This window comes from Lygodium microphyllum, chromosome 9 (assembly GCF_053477565.2).
Source record: "Lygodium microphyllum isolate KBCC chromosome 9, Lygodium_microphyllum_v1.1.10, whole genome shotgun sequence".
Lineage (NCBI taxonomy): Eukaryota > Viridiplantae > Streptophyta > Polypodiopsida > Schizaeales > Lygodiaceae > Lygodium > Lygodium microphyllum.
In genome coordinates this window covers 96,266,346-96,289,439 of record NC_141143.1, presented here as the reverse complement: position 1 = coordinate 96,289,439, position 23,094 = coordinate 96,266,346, and the positions used below count along the sequence as shown (strand labels likewise).

At 41.5% G+C, this 23,094-nt stretch overlaps 1 protein-coding gene across 1 annotated transcript; it reads left to right on the top strand.

Moving 5' to 3' along the window:
* The first annotated feature begins 5,935 nt into the window (after window positions 1-5,935).
* LOC148031322 (protein STRICTOSIDINE SYNTHASE-LIKE 3-like) lies at window positions 5,936-13,376 on the top strand. Its single transcript, XM_087684842.1, has 4 exons — window positions 5,936-6,420; window positions 6,839-7,114; window positions 7,577-7,744; window positions 12,241-13,376. The coding sequence occupies exons 1-4, from the start codon at window positions 6,041-6,043 to the stop codon at window positions 12,671-12,673; spliced, it is 1,257 nt and encodes a 418-aa protein (XP_087540968.1). The 5' UTR covers window positions 5,936-6,040; the 3' UTR covers window positions 12,674-13,376.
* Window positions 13,377-23,094: the final 9,718 nt, after the last annotated feature.

The window sequence follows — 23,094 nt, the reverse complement described above, 5'->3', positions numbered from 1 at the left end:
TTGGACCCCATGCACATATTCAAAAATGTTGTATCTACATTATGGGATCACTTGATAGGGGCTCGTGATTCAGTCAATGTAAGGGAGGATTTACGTAACATTGGTCGCATGAGACAAGCCTAGCCATGCATTGGACCCAGAGGAAAGATTGAGCTACCCCATGCATCTTGGATGTTGTCAAAGAACGAGGAAAAAATAGTGAAGGAACAAATATGTAGCTTTCGAACACCCACAGGATGTATGAGATGTCTCAAGGGAGCCTTCATAAAGAAAAAGAAAAGAGGTGTGGAGCAACTATCTGGTTTGAAGTCCCACGATTGGCACAAAATGATTCAAGTAAGGGTATCTCTAACCATGAATATAGTAATTAGTAGAGTAACTATGTGTAAACTTTGGGGTATGATGACTTTTTCCTCAACTAATCATTTGATCTATGAATATTGTTTATATTCAGTTCGTACTTCCTACTAGCATATCCCATTGTGTATCCAAAGATGTACGTGATATCATTTACAAGATGGGAGAGCTTGTGAGGTGTGTATACGTTGTATTTTTTCATTATATATCTTTGAATTTCTACACAAAAATAAACAATTATCAAATACATCCTGACAGATACGTGAGCTCGAAGGAAATTGATCCAAACACATTACAAGATGCTCGAGTATTATCTGTTGAGGTGGTTTTTTTTGTGGAGGAAATTTTTCCTCGATCCATTTTGACTACTCAATTACATTTACTCGTACATTTGATTGATGAGATCACACTTTATGGGGCAGTTCATGCAAGGTGGATGTTTTTTCTTGACCCTTCATGAAAACCTTGAACGATTTTGTGAGGCAAAAAGCACGGACTGAGGGAAGCATGGCTGAGGGTTGGTTAGAGCAATCATCCCTTGTTTATATCTCTGAATATCTTGCTGAAGTGGACCCCTCTCAACCACGACTATGGAAAGATGATGAAGACTTGAGGATGACCTCTATAATACCTCAAGGAAAAGGAATGAGTAAAGTGCTAACAAAAGAAGAACTTCGTAAGTTAAATAGTTTTTGTATGCTCAATAGTGATGTAATGAGCAAATGGGTGACACTATATAATGAAGCAAGGGCAAGAAGAAAAAGTGAAAGACAAGCATTCCACACCAGATATGGACGTAATGTCTCATTTCCAGATCATCTAAGTGCGCTCCCACATCATATTAATATAGATTGGTTACATGAGGAAATGGAGAGAATGGAAAAAGAGGAGGAAATTAATATATCTCAAGAAGAGTGGGAATACGCACGAGGTTGCTTATCAAAGGTGAGACATACTATCAATTAATTTGTTTCTAGTTATATTTTATATAATAAATTGACATGTTTGATCTTAATCTTTTACTACTAGTACACATTATTCAATGCTATTTGGTGTGAGGGTAAACATCTTCGAACTCAACGTATAGATGAAAAGAGAAATACCCAAGATTGTGGTGTCCTTGCTCACTTCGAGGATGCCAATGGTACCATGGAAGGTTATTGCGGATTGATCCAAGATATTCTGAAGCTTGACTTCAGACGATTCTTTATATATGTACTGGTTGTGAAGTGATTTAAAGAAGTGGTAACAAATGGTGAGCATTGCACAATCAGACGTCATCCAAGTGGTTTTGTAATCATTGACTCTACAAAATTTCACCAAAACAAGAATGACACATTAGTACTACCTCAACAATGCAAGCATGTATATATGCAAAAGCTAATTTTTTTATATGTATACATGTGATACATATACACAATATAATAAGTATTTAAGTTTCTTGCTTTTGTTTTTCAAATATAGGTTGTGTATCATCCAATGGTAAACAATAACCGATGGTGGTATGTCATCCCTATATCTAATCATTCAAAACCAATATATGGTAATATTACCGACATAGAGATAGCAGATGACAATCCAACAATTAATGATGATGTACATGATGACACCATAATGGATGATATGCGTGATATAGTACAAGATGAACCTCGCGAGGATGTTCAAGGAAACGCAGAAGAGGACAATAATGTGATTGATGATATTGATGAAGTTATTGAGCAATATAGCAACACATCTGATAGTGGGATAGACTTATTTGTTTCGTTACCTCTTGGTAACATAGACCTAGAAGTAGATAGTTTAGCAAGGGCTGATCTCATTGAAGATGAGATGGATCATTCACTGTAACATACTTAATTTGCTTAATGATCCAATGTGTATTCTTAATTCTATGAAAAATATCATGCGCACACGTGCATACTCAAGAATCAATAGTCAAGTTTAAAGCTAAATTGAATTTTCCATAATAAAAGGAAGTATTTTTTATCATCTTCAAGTAGAGAAATTACGAGATACATGCAATGCTTGCTACTAATTGTATAATAAGGTTTCTGTCACTTGCCGCTAATTACTTATATCAGGCTTGTCAACTGGAGGAACTGCCATTCATTAGAGAGCAATGCAAAAATAATTATTAACTCTGGTTTTTTTATTATATTAAGTCCAATTTCAGGTGGTTAAATAATTACGCGTCTGAAGACACATCTATATTCGCGTCTATTTGTGTGGATATACAGATGTAAAATTCGCGTCTATTTACACGCTCTTTTACACGCGCATATAGACGCAATGATAGCTCGCCCGACTTTGCGCGTCTAACATGTGCATCTATGCCTCGTTTCTGTTGTGGTGCTCCCCATTTGCATTTGCATGGCTAAAGCTGCAAGTTGTACTTTTGTATTCTTTGGAACACTTCTTGTACCTTTTTATGCTCTTCCCAAGTTTTTGTATGGATCAAAATGTCATCCAATTAGATCACTAATACCTTTTTATCTATCAAATCTGCAAAAATCTGATTGCCCATGCATTGAAATGTGCTACCTGCGTCACTCAATCCAAATGGCATTTGGGTGAATTAGTATAAGCCATTCGTTGTTCAAAAGGCTATTTTGTGGGTGTCCTTCGGTGCTAGAGGAATCTACCCGATGCTAAATCAAGTGAGGTGAAGTATCTTGAGTGCCCCAATGTATCCAATAAGTCATCTAGCCTTGGAAGTAGGTAGACATCATGCTGTGTGATCTTGTTGAGAGGGCAAAACCTATAGGTCCCATCATCCTTCATGACGAGATGTGGTTCAGAGGTCCAATCATGGTATAATGACTCCCTTTGCAACCATCTCCTTTACTGCATCATTTATATATTGATTCTCTGTTGGTGATCTTCTTCGCATTGCCATCTTGATTGGCTTGGCTATTCCTTTTCTAATCTCATGGAAAATTGGCAAGTTGATAGTGTTAATAGTTGTCTTTGTTGTAAGAAGGTCTTGATATTTTTGGAGTATGTCTTTGATGTCTTGTGTTCTAACTATTTGTGTGACTAATGGTAATTCGTTTATCAAGTGCATGCATGCTATAGTTTCTCTATTTTCCATGGCTATAAGTGGAATATTTATGTTGTGTTCTAGTTTTAGTTCTTTTCCCTTGAAATCGATAATAGCTTGTCTTGCCAACAGTTAATCTAATCCTAAAATGACTTTGAATACTTGTGTTGATAGTATATACAATGCATGTTTGTGTGTGGATTATCCTAATGTGATATTTAAAGTTGTAATGTGGTTTTTGTTATACAAGTTTTTGTTATTTTCAAATAAAATTGTGATTTCATGTGTCTTTGTAATTGGGGTTTTTATTTTTGTGGCTAAGTCCTTACTATTGATGAAATTGTGCTTCCGGTGTCTATCAAGGCTTTTATAGTGTAACCTTTTATGTTCATGAGTATGGTGCATACTTTACGTGATGAAGGCTTTCGTGCTATTTGTCATTTCGAATGTATAGCCTCCGTTAGCCATTCACTTAGGGGTTTTCCGGGATTGCGGCCAATGTTGTTGGTTTAGTTGCTATTTGTAGATTTTGAACTTGCGCTCCTTGAAGTTTTCTGCATTAGTTTTTTACATGATCATAGTTGTTGCAGTGGAAACATTTTGGTCTTGCCTAGGCATCAGTCGATGGTAACAGCCTTCTATTTATCACATTTGTTGGAGCAACTGTTGCATACAGTTGTCTTCTTTGTGCCATTTGAGCATTTTGCACATCTATGTCCATTGGGACAAGTTGATCAAATTGTTGTTTTGACAATGGTGCTATTTGTGTGATGTTGAGAGTGTCAGATTGACAATTAGCCTCTATTCTTTGCGCTATTTGTATGGCCTAATGGAAAGTTATTGGACCTTGATCACAAACTCTACAGGATACACCATGAATCAATCTTGGCCATAAGAAAAACAACTTCATATCTTCAGGCTTTGTGGGATCAGCTCACAGTAGGAGTTGGTTCAGCTTCACTACAAATTGAGCAATTGGTTCATTTTGTTTTTGCTTGAGTGTGTCAAGTTGTTGGAGAGCTGTTTGGGTAATGTTTTGTTGAGCAAAATTCCTAATTTATGCTTCTTTTAACAAGGACCAATGTGCTTTTGTTTGCAAAGGTTGTTGGATATACCAAGTTGCTGTGATTCCTTCTAGTAGTTTCCTTATCTTCAAATCATTTCTCTCCTCACTCCATGAACGATAACTGGACACATTCTCAAAGTGATCGATCCAGCTGAGGACATCCTCGGTTGGAAGACCATTGAATGGTTTAGGTCTTACCTTCGAGTCACGAGGTTGATTATGTGCTAGCAGATTTGCCAATGTCTAATTTGTGTGGTTGATCTACAACATTAGAGACGACACTACATGTAACATTTGCTCCATTGGTGTCTATTGGAATTGTTCAAACTCAACATGCATATTTGCATCCCACAATAATACTAGGCTGATAGGAGCCTTTATTTGAGGATTTACAGGAGCTTTTTTGACCGTAATACTAGCTCGGTGTTATCTTGGTGTAAACAGGACCTCTTGAGAGTTGGACAGATGCTAAGGAATGTGGTGCAGGGGAGGCGAGTACAATTGTGAGAGGTTTGGATTAGGGTGTGAAAAGAAAGACTGGAGTGAAGATCTTTAGCGTGTAGCAGTGATTACTGGGATGGCTATTTGAGAACAAGAGTTGGATGTGATGTGTGCAACGTGAAGTAGCTGGTTTACCCCGCTGTCTCCACCAATGTCGTGTAGCCAAAAGATGAATAGAAATACAAGAATAGAGATCCGCCAAAAAGCCCTTCTCTTTTATTTCTTTCTCATCTTATACATCATCATGAGTCGTCACAAGAAAGTACAGACTGAGTCGTTGAAGCAGCTCTTACTATCACACTGGTGATCCTTGGAACCTAATGGCTACCAATCCTCTTTTGCCACATCATCATATATGACAGTATTAATAATTAATGCTCATTATATTAATTATGTTAATTTGGTGTGTTTAGTTTTTTATTATTGATTGTGTTAATTATGTTAGATTTGATGTTAGTTTTTCATCAATTGATGTCGATATAGTGTGTTAGTTGAATATTGTTGATTTGGTGTAGGCATATTGACGAGTTAATGTCCATAGCATTAATTATGAATAATGTTGTAGTGTTAGTTGTTACTTGATTAATATTCATTGCGTGTGTTAATTGATCAATGTAGATTTGGTGCATTATTTTGGATGTGTCCGGAGGACATTAGGCTGGCTGGTGTGTACAATAGCAGGCGGCGAGTGAATGGACAGTTTGTGCTTTGTGTAAAGGGATGGCGGACAGATGCTACCCAGTTCCAATAATCGTGTGCTCACAAACGAGGTGCAATTTGGGCGGGCAGAGCGGTAGTGAGTGTGCAAGGAACCTCGTGGCGCTCCCAAGTTGGGAATAAAAAAATCAAGGTTTCAAGAAAAACGTTGCGTCGCAGGTGCGGCAAATGCTCTCATGGAAGGTGCGGGCCTCACAACGCCCAGTCAATCTATCCACCATCTAATATATAGGCTCTCTGGGAGCCGACGACGCAGGCCAAAACATACACACGCACACTCACTCTATCAGCAAAAGACTTCCTAACACAGCAAAAGACTTCCTAACACTGAAACCAGAGACCTCCCAAAAACTACAAGCATGGGCGGAGGGGCGAGGACGAAGCAGTCGTCGACGTCCCAGTACTGCTCCTTAGGCCTGCTGGTGTCTTGCTGCGTGGCCATCGCGGCGGCGGTCCTCCTGGACCCCTTCCGCCTCAGCATCCTGGGCAGCGACCCCTCCTTCGTCGCCCTGCCCGTCCCGCAGCCCCCCCTCTCCCACATGCTCGCCCTCCCCTCCGACCCCCTCTCCCGCCTCCAGACCGCCCGCAAGTGGTTCCTCGATGGCCTCACGGGCCCCGAGAGCCTCGTCCTGGACCGCTCCGGCCGGGGCCCTTTCACGGGCGTCGCCGATGGCCGCATTGTCAGATGGGACGAGCACCACAAGGCCTGGAAGGAGTTTGCACACACTGCTCCAAACAGGTCATCATTTCCTCCTCCTCCTCTTCTTGTTTTCTTCCAGCTCTTGAAATCCACTCCCTCATTGGAATTCTGATCTCACCCTTGCGTCTCCCAGACCCCCCGTTCCCGTAGATCTGTCTGTAAGCCCACTCTGATCATACGGCGTTGAATTGCTCTAGTATCCAATTACATGCAATGAGAATCGCTCATACAACGAGAAATATCAACTAGACTCCCAGGCTCGCACAATGAGAATTGGTTTTCTGCAATTCCATTTGCATCTTGGTCCATCCTCTGCATGCCTACATACAGCTCAGTTCATCAAGGCCACCGATGTCGATCAGACCACACGACATTATCGAGAGCGGTTATGAATCTTGCTTCGTAATTCCTGTACTGATTCTGAGTTTTGACTCTTCTTTCATCTTATTCAAATCAGGTCTGTGGTGTGCCAGCCTGGCCAGCCCCTGCCCGAGGTGCTCCGCAATGAGCACATATGCGGGAGGCCTTTAGGGTTGCGATACGACAGCCGCAGCGGAGATTTGTACATCGCAGATGCTTACTTCGGTTTGCTGTCTGTTGGACCTGAAGGGGGGCTCGCTAGGCGCCTGGTCAGCGAAGTGGATGGTATGCCACTCAAGTTCACAAATGACCTGGACATTGCCTCTGATGGGACTGTGTATTTCACAGACAGCAGCTCCAAGTATCAAAGAAGGTAGGTACCTACGTCTTCTCATGGGTACTGTTTGTAAATTGTGCTGCTCGCTCAAATTCACAGTTAACCGAAAGGAATCATCCATGCCCATTAGGCGAAACCTATTCAATGAGAGTATCATGCCTGCATAGATCCGTGTATCTCTGTATCAGCAAAATTTTCTAAATTGGGTATCAGTATCACGTGCATCTCCTGATGTGCTTGAGATCGGACACTAATTAGAAAACGCATGCGACACATGTGATCATCCTTTACCTTGGGATCACCCGATTGGACGGACGATCGACATCATCCAACATCAATGAAACTTGCATCATCGGTTCAATATATGGGACAGTCATCAATCAAACTTGCATCACTTCAATGTAACATGGAACGATCATCAATTGGACAATTGTGCAAACTCAGTTGTCAATAAACGATGCCCAATTGTGTGTACTGAATCCATTGGCTGTGGTGCAGGAATTTCTTTCTGCTCGTCTTGTCAGGCGATGACTCGGGGCGAGTCCTCAAGTACGACCCCAGGACTCAGGAGGCAAGCGTCCTTCTGAAAGGGTTGCAGTTCCCCAATGGGGTCTCTCTCAGCAAAGACGAATCGTATCTGGTCATAGCGGAGTCTGTTCCCGGGAAGTAAGTATCAGGCTCTACCTCTTCTTCTGTTTTTTCAGGAAATCAAGTAACAGCGTACGCATCTTGCTTTTCTGATTACAGTTTTAGACAGCAAGTGAATATCAATACAGCACATTCCTATCTGATCCTTGAGTCCCTCCACAGTCTCCAAATCTCACATCTTGCTTTTCTGATTACGCTTTAAGACCGCAGTTAAGTAAGTAGTGACAATAGTGCATAATCCAATCTCCTCGAATCCTCCACAGTATCGAATCTCGCATCTCTCCACCGTCGAACACCTTAGAATTAATTGACTCTGAGAATGGAAGACTTGGTAAAGGTAAGGAATTTTTGGGCTGTGCGCATGCACCCCTGTCCGCTTTATTCACCTCTTTTCTAGGAAGTCGTGGAAGTTCTGGAATCTGGCCCTTTATGGGCGACCGTGAACGGAAAAGTCGCGACTCGCGACTTTTATGTAAAGATGTGACAATGTCTCACGTACCAAGCTCCAGCCTCCAACCCTCGTGCAAAAACTCGTGAATCGTGATCCTCTTCTTTTATCTTTGATAATCACTCTAGACTCTCGAGTCTTAGAGTTTAGAGACTAGGGAGGTTAAGGGCCCTGCCGCGAGTTGACCTTCGAATAGGTCGTCACGCAAGGCTAGCAAAGAAAACACACCATGTGCAAGTCGAGTTTTTGAGTGAGATCCGCTACCAATTAGTAGAAGAGCCAAGCCAAATGTAGTGAGAGGGGAGAGACAGCGGAGAAAAGGCAGGATCAGTTAACAATCTCCACATAGGGTAAGGGGGCCAAGTGTAGAACACCTAAGAAAAAAGGTGTATTTTTTGGGGGATTTCACATTCTATAGTTTTTTTGAAATATGAACATATGAGCATGTAAGGGATATCAAGAGGAATTGAACAAGTTCAATATTAATTTTTTTATTTTTAAAATATTTTATGTAATTTTAAAAATACAAATTTAAGAGGTAAGGATACACTTGAGGGCAAGTAATGTGACACTTTTTGACAAATCAATGAGTGACACGTAAGCAAGATTCTAAGTTGATTCCTCTTTTTTTGTAACATCACTAGTCCCAAAGTGTTTACTTTTTGGTACCCATTTTGCAATTGGTTCCCTTACCCTAGCCCAAGTTGATGGAGCTAATCGAAGTGTCTCCATTTTTAGAGGTGCGGATAACCTTTTTTAAAAAAAATTATTGGGGGGTAGGGTTTTCAAAAACCCATAATGTGAACCTAAATCAAGGTTGGAAATCGATTTGGGACTTGAAATTTGTTTTCTAAGAGAGATCATCATGAGAAGAGCTTCTATCACTTTGTGTCACTCTAGAACTCTTATTAATTATAGGTTTACAACAGTGAGCAAATGTGGCAATGGGATCATAGCCTAGCTGTTTCAATGTAGTGCGTAAGCTCAAACTTTGGGTTTCGATTTCGCTTTCTCGATGACACAAATCATCATGCATCTGACAATGCGTAAATGCATTTCTTTCATACTTAGGGCCCTCTATGCATGGAAAATATTTTTTGAACAAATATTATAACCTTCAACCTCAATAGTTCAAAGTCTATTTCCTTAGATTTTGTAAGTTGTTCGACCATATTTTAACAAAGCTAGTCATTAATAAGTAAACATATTGTAGTTTTAAAAAGTAAAAATCTATCAATTTTCTCGACTCTAAACCACATATTTTCATGAATAGTATTTGGTCCCTTATTTTACTTCTTTCATTATCAATATCTTAGGATAGAGTATACCTTCTATGGAAAAGTACATTAGGTCCAATTTGAATTAAAACCTTGGATTTTCAAGGTCCTTTCCAAAGTATTGCTAATGAACTTCTTGATGACTATCCTTTCTAGACCTCCTTTAGCATTCAAACCATTTCTACATATAGTTGCGTTAGTATATTTGGCAACAATTGTGTTAGTAAGGTTTCTCAAAGCTCACTATATATTAGGCCCATTGCACATTGGGCAAAAAGTCCTGCCCGCGTGAAATACAATCCATCGTTTTGTCTACACACTAGGTGCAACTAAAGGTATCAACGAAAATTTTGGCCCAATGGTTAGAGCCTCAAGCTTGGAAATAATTAGTTGCAGGCTCAATTCCTGTCAGTTGTAGTGCACCTTTTTTTACATAAGGTGATTGTCTCTTTCTCCTTGGGGGCATGCTTCATCCTCGAGCGGGCAATATCCCCCGTCCGAAATCATCCATCATGTGGATATTGCGGGCCAAATCCATTCTAGACACGTCAGTTGAACATCTCCCCATTTTGTGCACTGAACTGTCGAGGTGGACCTATGTGTAACCAGCCTTAGTGCAAAAGCCCTTGTTTGTGTTGAGTAGGATGGGTGAGCCTTAGAAATAGGGATTATAAATATTGCATTTTTCTTGTAAAAAGAGCAATCTCCTCAAATATCTCAAACTTGAAGGATATTTCTACTATTTTAAGTCTTGCAAGGTTGTAGTGAGTAGGATCACGAGGGATTCAGTAGTAGTAATAAGGAGACGCCACTTGCGTGCAAGAAATATATGAAAATACCCCTTATCTACCCCCTATTTATGGGACTTTACTTTATGAAATGTACCTTCCTTCCCTTAAATAACCCCCCTCCCTTACACTCACGTGGTACCATACGGTAAACCCTAGTGGACCCCCCGGGAGTAGGATATTGAAAACCTCTAATGTTTGGTTCAATCAATGTACTATTTACTTCACTTATGCAAAAGCCCTTGCAATGGGATGTGTGAAGCATTAGAAATAGGGGTGTTCAAATAGTACATTTTCTCTTTGCAAAAAGGGCTCTCTCCAAAAGTATCTCAAACACTTTAGAGCCATGCCAAATCTTTAATGTCCTAATTACTTTTACTATGATAAAAGAGCTAGAATGAAGAAATAAGGTGCCTCAAGAAGTGCACAATCTTTCTGAAGTGCTACATAAATTTCATGGATCCTTAGTAAGGGCCACAGTCTTATGTGATGAGGAAAAGACGCATACGATACATTCATCGTTCTATGGCGATTCACGAACTAAATACAATCTCATGCGATCGACGACTCATAATATGCTTCATATAGAGGAGTAAGATTTATTAACGGGTATCTTGCACCTCACACACATGCACATGTGCATACATATGCACATGCATGTACACGTGTGTATGCATGCATGTACACACGTGCTTGTGTATACTCACATGTCTTGAAAATTGTTGGAGTTAAAATGTAACATTCCTTTTCTTGTGTCTAAAGGGGAGAGTTGTCCTTAAAGAACCATGTAATATCACAAAAGAGAAAAAAATTACAAAGGTCTCAAGTAAAGAGAGATATTGATGTTTTTCCATTTGTTAAGGGCATAACAAAGCTTCAAATGGTATTTTTAAAATTGGAGTTGGTTCGACTATATTATAATACTATCATTTGTTAGCACAATTGTTAATTAAGAGAGAAAGATTCTCTATGGTAAAAGCGAGTTGATTCTCTCCATATAATTGGACATTCTTCTCTCCTTTCAAAAAAAGTAACTATTGATACAAAGTAAGCTCATAATGTTAAACTATTAAAATTCATATGGGAGAGACTTTAGTTAAGCATTTGCAACCCTTGTTTGATCAAGGTAATCATTGTTTATATGTGTTGACGCTTGACTATTAAGAGGTAATAAATAAATAACTATGGTTGTATGTGTGTTGCAGTATGTTAAGTGTTCTTTCAAAGGTGCATGTTTAGTTGATGTAGTTAGGCCTTGCAACCTATTATTGTTCCTTCATAGTTTATTGGGGATCCACTAGTTTGTTGGTGGTCTATTTGGGAACCATTTTCTCTTTTTGATTGTTTAAACACTTAGTGCACAAATTTTGAAAGTTTAATGAAATTTGAAGAGATTAGTGCATCCATATTGTTTGTAAGGTTTACTAAATGCATAAGCTTAGAAAGTTCAACAAAAAAGTGAAAAAGATAGGATGTGTGAAGCCCCCCTTACTCATTGTGTTATTGTCCTCTCTTTTTGTTGTTAATATAAATTCTCTGCCTTGATGGAAAAAAAAGCGGTAAGATAGCATTGTCTAAGTAATGGAAAAGTGAAGAAATAGGGTGATTGAAATGATGAGTCTTGTATGCTTTTGCTTTTCGGCTCATGAGCATATGCTTCTATTATATTAGAGTAAGGTTATACAGATGCTCTTGAACTAGGTCTATCAGGCAAAGTACGATTGAGGTCACGCGCAGACCTACTAAACCTATATGGCATGAAATTCGAGAAGTATAGTAGTTCTGGTGATTGCATGTTGGTATGTAGTGCTTGCAATATATATGATCTCCGGTTCTGGCTGTACTCTCAATTTTCACATTTAACTAGCTTACACCATCCAACTGGGATACGAAGGGGCTAACTTAGTGGCATTTAAAGGAGCCCCGTAATATATTTTGTGGTGAAAAAGCAGAAAGAAAGTAATAAATAAGTAATGTGCTGTGTCATGTGGGTGCGCGCAGGCTGTTGAGGCACTGGCTGAGGGGGGAGAAGGCGGGGCAGACGGAGGTGATGGCGGTGCTGCCGGGGTACCCGGACAACGTGCGGGCCAACGAGAGGGGGGAGTTCTGGGTGGCGATGCACTGCCGCAGGAACTGGCCCACCCGGATCTCGGCGGGGTTCCCGTGGCTGAGGCGCGCCTTCTTGAGCCTCCCCATCCCCTTCAAGCACGTCTATCGCCTCTTCAACGGTGGTCCCCCACACGGCCTCATCGCCAAGTACAGCCCCGACGGCCAGCTGCTGGATCTGCTGGAGGACCGCCTCGGACGCACCGTCAAGTACGCCAGCCAGGTGGATGAGCGCGACGGCCGCCTCTGGCTCGGCTCTGTCCTGCTTCCTTACATCGCCGTGTACGACCTCCAAAGCACCCCAGCCCCACATGGAAACGCGCCCTAAAACTCTCTCTCTCTCTCTCTCTCTCTCTCTCTCTCTCTCTCTCTCTCTCTCGTCTTCTACTGCTGTTGGTTTCCTCCCGATAGCATATGAGACGAGACTGTATTTCTCATAAGCGCTCTCTCCCTCTTCCCTCACAAGAAGGAAAAATCATCTCAACCGTCACCAGTCAAACCTTCACCTTAGCTGCCTCAGACACCCAAGATTTTCACAGCACGGTGTCAAAGTGGCCACTCAAACATTAAATTTGTATGGTTATTGAGGAAATATGTATAGCATGTACATGCTAGCTCTCTGTTGTAGGATCTGAGCCCTTGGAAGCCTTGTTACTCAAAGTTCCCGACATATAAGTGGAAAGTCTTCTTCAACCTCCAAAGCTTGAAATTTCACATAAGAATCAAGTCACATTCACAATTTGATGGCCACGACACTAGACATGTTACTTCCATGGAAACCAACTTTTAACAAATCTTCTAAAATTAAATGTTGTCGGTTAACCAACCCTCTCCTCTTCACACCCTGGAATTTTCCATATCCTCGAAACATGAGACCTCATTCTTGGAAAGGTAGACATTCCCTACTTCAGAATATATGACCAACCCAAAGAGCTAAATAACTTCACCTAAATGGATGCATGCATGTTCCCATGCAACTCTTGCCAATAATGCAACAAGTTATCTTTTGTAGTTAATACCCTTAATGACAACACTATTGTATTTGAATAGGTAAGCACCGTAGTTCTATAACCTTCTACCATTTCACACAAAGTTTCCAACCACTCATTGCTCATTTCATGTGTGATGATTCTCATTTTGCAATCAAGTAGTGTAGTTTTGTTGTGTCCTTAAAGCTGAATCTAACCAAGGATAATAACTCCAAAGATGTCTACTTTGTCCCATCTTAATTTTGCTTGCCAATATTATAATTCGTCATTAGCAATGAAATATTTTAAGGGATGGCTCTTGTATGTATGAGATAAGATGTCATTCTAAAGCTGCAATGTGCCCATCCTACTAAGTAGTAAAAGTGGTTGACCCCTTATCATGTCCATTATTTAGGCTATTTGTAATGGACACTTCATCTCATAAGGGAATAGCTTGTCAATATGTTCTTCTAAATTTAGCCATGTGAAAAATTTGAGGAATACATGTGCACGCTAACAATATAACCAATTGGTGAAGCTATGTTGAGAGGGTAACATGTCGAGAGCCATATTAGTTGCCCTTTGCCTTGCATGCATGCAAGAGGAGTGAAGATGATCAGGAGGTTCCTCAAGGGGGGAGTGACCGAGGCGTTTAAGACCAACATCAGTTCCCATATGGATCTAGATAGCTATGTCTCACACATGAAGGAGAAAAGGACAAGAAGGCACTCGAAGCCAAAGTGGAGCTTCCTATTGAAGCTTTCTCCGCAAGATATTATGATTTGACAGCTTCACACATCCTATTTTATTTCACGAGTCGTGCACCTTCAAACAAAGAATTTAGCCAGTGGTTTTTACATACTTGTCAGGTTCATTGTTCCTTGGTCTCACACAAGTTTGTGGGGAAAGGGTTATCTTGCCTTTCTAGGATTCCAAAAATAGAGAGAGATTGGCTTCTCTCTTCTGTTGTTGGTTTTCTAGGTAATCTTGTGTAGTGTTTGCCATGGATAGTAGGATTTACCCCCTAGGAGTTTCTCCTCACAAAGTGTCCCATTTGGATTTCATGTTTGAATCTTCATTCAATCTTTGAATGAGAAATATTTTATGTTCCTTCTATTTCATATGTCTCTAAAGGCAATATGAGGGCCCGTGTTATATGGGACCATAGAGAAGAACCACCAGAGGTTCTTGAGTTGCATGACAAATGTGGGTTTGGTATGGTTTGTGGGGTCAAATTTTCAAGCTTTCTAGATGCTTGTTATCACTAACATGTGTCGGGCCATTTTGCTAAACAGTGTCCAAAGAAAAGTGGAGAGAAGGAAGGCGACAAATGGAAAGAAGAACTCAAAGGAGCTAAGTCCAAGGAAGTGGGTGCAATACTTAACCTAAATTGGGTTGAAAAGGAGCCCAAGGTACTCAGGACCCCTAGTTGAGCAAGGCTAGAGTGGAGGTCAAGGATCAAGGGAAGGTGCTTGTACAACTCAACAATGGCTAGAAAACCAAGGATCAATGAAAGATGCTAGTGGGGAAGGCTAAATAGGTCTTACATGCTAAGGAGAACATTGTCCCAGACGTGGATGTTGAAGGTTTCATCAAAGGACGTGCATCCAAGGTGGCAAAGCTTGATAAGCCATCGCTTAAGAAGTTGGCATGGAGACAACAAATCTTCACCAATATATATGGACCTTTGGGAGAGCTTGGTACTAATACATGAGCATACAATGGATAGAGTGACTAAGAAATTTATTTGCATTGGTTGGAATGTTCAAGGACTATGCAATGAAGGTAGGAAAGAAAAACAGTTCAAAGCATGTTGAGAAGGTATAAGCGTGATGCCCTTTGCCTGCAAGAAGTCAAGACATGTATGGATGTTATAGATCTTGGGTATAAGACTTATGTGAATGCAAGTGAAAGAGGTAGGGGTGGAACTATGAAGATGGTGGAGGAGGCATTAAGACCTTCTCTTTCAGAAAAGGAAACAAATACTACCATTCTGGGAACAAATATCCACTTGGATGGAGAGTCATTGGATATAATATATATGTATGTGCCCAATTCTTTTGGAGTGAGAGCACAATGTTGGAGATGGTCAGCTAAGAACCTCCACAAAGAAGAATCACTACTATTCGATGATTGGAACATGACTGATGAACCTAAAGATAGGTCATCTTATTATTAGAATAGAATTTCTTCTAAGAAGTACTTAAAGACCATTAAATGGGTAATAGTTCCAATTGCTAGTACCTATTTGGTTTTCTGGTGCTTGTTTTGTGCTTTGAAACACAATGCTATTTACAATGTGTACCCACAAAGACATAAAGCCATGTGGACTCTTAGGACATGGGCATTTTCTTGCCTTGCCAAAGGCATTAACATAGTGTTTGCTTTGAGCAGCGCTGATAGATTTATTCATCCATTCATATACAAACATGTATACATACATGCATACAACATATGATTATAAGTAGATAGCTACTTTGTATGTAAGGGGAATTGCTATATTCATTTGGTTTCCAATAAGAAAACATGTAAAAATCATGACATCCTAAAAAGGGAGTTCCGTTGACTACACTTTGCACCAATCATGGATGGATTTTGCTTGTAGTGGTGTTACATTGCACTTGCATGTAGGTCATGTGATGAGCAAAGGTGTTCCATAATTATGTTTTAGAAGGTTTCCCATGTTGTGAGTTCGCATAACTAATGCCCCTTCTTACAATGAGTTTGGTAAGGAATCCATGAAAGTAGAGAGTTTCCTTACTTTGCATTATAATGTAAATATTACCCAAATATTATTTCAAAAAGTAGAGAACTTCATTCCTTTTTTGAAAGTTTTGTCATGAAATCTTTGGTGACTTTGCAAGGTCAAAAGCACATATTCATTTTGCAAGTGTCATATTTCATTAACAAGTTTGGGAAGAAACTCTATATAGATAGGTAACTCTTTTCCTTTTTTGAACCTTAAATGGTTAAATTAAAAAAGTTAACAAAAATGATGGTTTCACATACAATACTAGCTATACACCTTGTATCATAACCATTAACCATGTGGAAAGGTGATTCCAAAGTTCAAGCTATGTGCTTAAATTTTAGTCACCTTTTCACATCTATTTTCTAATTAAGAATAAACTAACCCTCTTAAACATCTGGAAAAGTGTGCTATCACTACAAGATATAGGCCTTATACCGACGTTTAAAGTGACAAAAATGCAAACAACAAAATTTGCCCCCGTCGTCGCAAAAAGCGTCATTATTGGCGATGCCATAGAACAGTCGGTATTGGCGTTGCTATTAGCGTCGTTATGCACGTCGCAAACCGTCGCTATTAGCGTCGATATTGGCGTCGCTATCAGCATCGCGTCGTTATGCACATCGCAAACCATCGCTATCAGCATTTGCGATGCAATATTGACGCTGATAGCGACGGTTTGCGACGTGCATAACGACGCTAATAGCGACGCGAGCAGTAAAATTTATGATACTAATAGCGACGGTAACATGGATAAAAAAAATTGTGGCAGGGCAGCAAGCTGCCCTGCCACATATAGCACTGTGTGCTTTATGAGAGCCATACAAAATAGTTTCTGCACTACTATGTACAATGTGCTTGCAAACAAAAACAATGTATACTGAAATCATAAAACTGATACATGAAATAAATACATGATCGCATAAAAAGCGATTGGTACAATCATGACAGGATATCACTAATACATAGAAAATGTCTACATGGATCAGGCGACTAAAAAATAAAGGTGTGTGAGCTCCAGGGATCCAAGGGCGAGCTACAAATCCTCGTCCCTCGAAAGCTCGTCCCGCCGCAAAGGAGCATCGAACGGACTCTGCAGAAAAAGAAACAACACATCAGTCCACCATACAATAATGCATTCAAATATCTCATGGTAACTACGGACAAGAAAGATGAGTGACTTACAGGGCCGTCGCGTCTATACAATCGGTTGATCAATGCAGTGAGACCGTGCCTCTCTGCATATCGAGTCTCAAGGCCAGTCGGATCGCGATTTGTAATGGAGTGCTACAAAGAAAACAAAATGCTAACTGTTAGAAACATGATTGTCAGTACAAAGAATATTTCAAAAAAATAAACAAGCAAAACAAAAGAAAAACTTACAAAGTCCTCCAAATATGTCCTGTGGTCGCCACTCCCAAGATGATAGACCACTCTGGCCTCGAGTCGTGCCCTCGCCGCCTCGCGCTGCTGACTCCAACGTCCTGGAGAATCTGTAGTCTCCTCCCTCAGTTAGCGCCAGTCGTCTGCATCTAACCACTCGGGCTTTGTAGCCCCACTCTTGATTGCCTTGCGTGCATCGGATCGTCTATGTGACATGTATGCACGCATGCAATCCATCATCCAGCCCGTAGAGAATCTATCTACTGCGGCTGGCACCAGAAACTCCTCGTGCAAGGATGCTACTATGTAGTCCTTGCTCCCCTCCGGTATGTTCTTCCAATGATCCAAGACGTTGTGCCGAAAAACTTGTTGGCACAACTCTCTCATGCGATCCATCACCCTCCTCCCCTCATCATTCATGATGATGGCTCCTGACCTACTATCGACTAGATATCCATAACCCGCAGGAGTCTACCTAAGATGGGTCCTCTCCCATCTGCGTCCACGCTCCTGGGCATATCCAGGAGACCCTTGTGCATCCGGTGTACCGACGGGGGTAATATCGACCGGAGTGGCACCCACAGGGATGCCACCTGCTGACGGTTGCGCAAAAGCCGGAGTAACTGGAGTAGACGTCCCCACAGGTGTAACAAATCCTGGAGGTGACACAGCTCCAGCTGAACGACGAGACGGAGACACCGCGTCCGTGTCTCCACAACATCCACCTGAGCCACGAGAGCGAGGAGTCGTACCTGTATCCCGTATCGACCGCAGGCTCACTGCCTCTATATCTCTACAGCATTCCCCTGATCCCGATGCACTCCCTCCCTCTGGCCCAAGTCGTGAGCATCGAGATCGTCTGCTCGAAGCCGAAGCATTCGATCATGCTGAAGCAGATCTAGCAGAGCGCCTTGACGAAGACTGAGACACCTCCTGGTCTGCCATCTCTCTGAATCTGGCGATCTGGTCTGGAGACATGCGTGCGAAGATGTCCTATAACTCCTCATCGCTCATCCCTCGACTCATCTTGAAAATGTCACCTGCACAGACAAAAAATGATGTTAGAATAATCAATTTAAATCATACAAAGCAGAGTAATATAAATCATCTAAAGAAAATCTCACTTAAAATGCATATCTTATGTACCCTTATAAGCAATTGATCAACGAATTGAGTAAGTGGATGCTCCAAGTATGAAGTATCCTATGGTCCCATGTTAATCTCCTGACACAACTCCGTATACACTGGAAGGTCGATAGACATGTCACCACAAAAGAATGAGTCCGCCTCATTCTCAAAGAAACCTTCGACTCCTGTATTTCCATCATTGTTAGCCGATGCTGGCTCCAAGATTTTGACGGCCTCCACCCCTTGCAATATCGACCCCTCTATTTGTATATTATCTTCATCTATGCTCGGAACATCGCTTTGATCATATACTCTCGCACTTCGGGGAGTTGAAGGTATAGCATACCACCAACGAGGTTGTCAGGGGTTTGGATAAAAGATTACCTATTCACAAATACGTACAAGAGAGTTCAAACCATTGTGACATAAACCATGTCGTAATACAATTAGCAAGCAAATGAGTCCATGCACCTATTCACAATGGGCCGGCAACACAAAGGTGTCGTGCAAATCCGTCCATTTTTTTTCAGAATCTATTTCGAGAAATCCAGATGGACCTCGTCGAGCTGTTGCTCCAGCTCCTCCAAGTACCACTTTGAACCACTGCACATCGAATAGTATCGTGGAGAAGCTACGATAATCCGCCGTAACAATACTTTGCAAGTTTCCAAAATACTCCATCTCATCCACAACCGTGTTTGGATCTGTTGCTCGCCGACTCTCTTGCTCGAACCTTGCCATGATACCACAGTCCATTGTGGAGCGCATTTTGTCAATACGCTCCACGCGAAAATGCCGTCCGTGCGACCACGCTGCACTATATATTTTGTATTGTACATTGAAACACTCAAATTAGATGTCACATATAAAATTTAGATACGACAGATTCTAAACCCCTCATCACCTTTGGACTACATCCCCTTGAGAATTCTCACTCCTCCATTGAGACCTCTGTCCCTTCGCGAGACGCTGCGGTCAAAGCTCCATGCAACCGTCGCGTTGACATAAACTGCGGCACCTTCTCCATGCCTTCGGGATATCGAATCGGTCGATGACGCATACTACGCCGGAATTCAGCTCGCACTTTCTCTCGATCTTGCCTAGCGATCTGGTACTTGGCGAGCCACGTCTCCATAGAGGCATGGTGTAACATACAAAAGCGATTCACCTTCTCTTTCATTGAGGCATCCATTCTTTTTTTTACCCCATTTCCAACCACCACATCTCCAGTCAGTCTATCATCGTCCTTCAGTGACCATAGCATTTCATTGTCTGGTTCCATCGTTGGTAGCCATTGTGAAATATGCACTAGCGCCTCAGACACCAACCAACCTTCGGCCATGCTACCTTTTGGCCGAGCTCGTTGTTGCACAAAGCCTTTCAGGGTTTTCATGAAGCGCTCCAAGAAGAACATCCATCGCGTATGGACAGGTCCTGCAATCTCCACTTCATCCATAAGATGCACAAGAAGGTGAATTTGTATCGTGAGCATGCTGGTGGGCAGGTATTTCTCAAAGAGACAGACCGTCTCCACTGCTCCCCACCTCGCGGATTCAATAGAGGACATCTTAATCTCCTTCTGTGAGATCCATTGCACCAAAGTCGACAACTTGTAAATGGCCCCGCGTATTTATGGAGTAAGACATCCTATGATCGCGATCGGTAGTACAAACTGCCACAAATGAGAAAGCATTATGAATAATGGCTACATTCCAAATAGCAAAATGCCCACGCTAATTACAATCCATTCGTAGTACAAACCTGACATATCTTATGCCAGTCATGGGATTTTAGCCCTGATAATTGGTCATCTTTAGAAAATGCGGACCTGAGAGAACACATTATACCCGTCGGAGTGCGGATAGACTTGATTACTTGCTTCACAATGCGCTCTTCTTTAGTGGACAAAACAAAAGCAGCACGAGGAAGCTGCATGCGATCATCAGCACTCGACTGCAGCCAAAGCGCCTCCATCTTATCTACCTCCTTCAAATCCATTCGTGCCCGTATAGTGTCTCTCTTTCCTGTGATGTGGTCCCATAATAAGCTGCCCACATTCTTGAAAATATGCATGGGATCCAACAAGTGGTTGACCTGTAAGTGGGTCCAATATGGCAACTCGTAGAAAACTGAGAACCGCCGCATTCCATTTGGATGTGATTCTGCGTGGACCATTCTCAGCTCGTACCAGCTTGCGGCGTTCATACGTGTTGGAGGTCGTCCAAGGAAACCTTCCCTGAGTTCATGATCCTGCGGTAAGAAAGTAGTGTGTCCTTGATATACCATCTTCTTCATGGTTCGTGACCTTCGGGAGTCTAACTGTGGCCCGCACAATGGATATGCATGATAATATGAGGTAACTAGACCTGTTCCAACACCACGACCTAGTGAATACTTGATTGAACGAGATAAAATATAGATATTACTAGCGAGAAGGGAAACTTGCTTACTTGAGCACTCTCCCAATACCGATAAGTCATGCATCGTCCACATGAGAATGGCTCGAATATTGGCTGACCGCCGACCATCGCACCTGCTCATATCTTGCACAGTGACCCCCTCCTCCCACAAAATCTTAAGCTCATCGACTAATGGACGAAGATACATGTCCATATTTTTTACTTAGCTAAGGATGAGACGTCCTTTCTTCGTAGAAAGCCATGGAGGGATATTGTAGTTGATAAGGACTATAGGCCACACACTGTAAGAAGTTGAGCGCGCAGACCGAATGGGTTCACGCCATCCATTGCGAGACCGAGCCGAAGATTCCTTGGCTCTCGGGCAAAGCCTGGGAAGGTAGAGTCAATGTGGCTCCATGCGCGCGAATCCGCTGATATTCATTGAACTCCATCCGTGGACCTATTCTGCACATGCCATGTTGTCAAGCTCGTCATGCCGGACGTACGAAACATGTGGTTTATGCGAGGGATAAGCGGAAAGTATCTGAGAACTTTTTGAGGGATGGTTTGCCCTTGCAAGTCCTATTGATACCTGTGAGCACCACACATGGTATTTGCAAGTGGTAATATATGATATTTCAATAACCTGAAAAAAATCATAAAACACATTGAAAAAGCACAAATGTTTGTAATAATAGTGCCGAAAAAAAATTTCAATGAAGCGTATGTACAAGGTACCTGAACAACTCGGTCACACTCGTATCGCTCCACCCGTATTTTGTTTGCACACTTAAGAGTGCAAGCAGTGTCTTCAGCCGAGATACTCGGCACCCATCATATAATGGTATGGATGCTTCCTCTCTAAGCGGATCAGAAGTCTCGACATCCATGGGAATCAATGCATCGATCATTGCCTCCATCTTAGGCTCCAAGATTGTAGGTAGGTCTGGAAGGTTGCATGTCTCCTCTGGCATTGACGGTATAGATTGGCCTTGCGAGTGGTGGATTGGCTCCTACACTCCATCCATCGCACGCCCACGTACTCTTCTAATTAGCCGCAAAGGATGCACTCCCCCTTGGGACGAGACATCATCTCCCTGGATAGAAAATTTGCCAGCAATACCCAATCTTATTGTATATGGTATTCAATTAGCTTGCGAGTACAATGCATGATTGATATTAACTTCAAATTACCGTTTGCTGAAAATCCGCAATTGCCTGATCAATGATCTCAAATTGAAACTCGCTAAATCGTCGTACGTGTTCTACAGACAATCGGCGTTTTCGTCTAATTGCCAACTTGCATTGAGAGCAAGGACATGCGACGCGCTGATTAAGATACGCCTCGCGATCTTGAACAACAGGACCTTCTTTGTTTTCCATCTTGTCTACGTTACAACAAACAATTTAATGACTTGTAATACAATTTGGGAAAACCCTTCACTCATTGTTTATTGGAGGTCACTTATGCTTCTTGAGATGTCTATTTGATGTGAGATCACTTGGGATGCTATGTCAATGTCTTGGCATGCTATTGGACTAATTTGAGCACTCATTTACTCAATTTTATAGAGGTTTTCACTTCTATAATAAGTAGGGTTGAATGCTATTTTGTCAGAGAAACTTCATGCTTATTGCTTGTTGATGCGTATTGATTACTTTGCATGCTACACTAATGTCTATGGTTGATGCCATATACTTGGCCATGCTTCTAGAATGCACTTGGATTGAGATTGAAGCTTAGTCTCATTGAGTTTGACTGTCACTTCTCACATCAAGCATTAATTTAAGACACTTCATGCCTCTTATCATTGGATGATACATGAGCCATTTGTTAGATATATTATAGTCAGACAATAGGACTAATTGTGACATGTACATGCTCTCTTGATACTCATTGGATGCAGTACCCCTATTGTAGGATGGTTTGATGTTTTGTCTTGGATCTAGTACTTACATATGTCATAGTATTGTTAGTGGTATTTATATGCTTCTAGGTTATGTATTGAGCCTTAGTGCCCTCTCTCATTTCCTTTTCTCTCTCCTCTCTCTCTCTCTCTCTCTCATTTTTTCTCTCTCCTCTCCCTCTCTCATTTCGTTTTCTCTCGTCCTCTCCCTCTCT

What these genes read in the sequence shown, in the direction of transcription:
- LOC148031322 (XM_087684842.1), top strand. Translation starts at nt 6,041, where the DNA reads ATGGGCGGAGGGGCGAGGACGAAGCAGTCGTCGACGTCCCAGTACTGC. An exon ending in AGCTCCAAGTATCAAAGAAG is followed by an intron (nt 7,115 to 7,576) that starts GTAGGTACCTAC and finishes GCTGTGGTGCAG; the next exon opens with GAATTTCTTTCTGCTCGTCT. An exon ending in GCGGAGTCTGTTCCCGGGAA is followed by an intron (nt 7,745 to 12,240) that starts GTAAGTATCAGG and finishes GGGTGCGCGCAG; the next exon opens with GCTGTTGAGGCACTGGCTGA.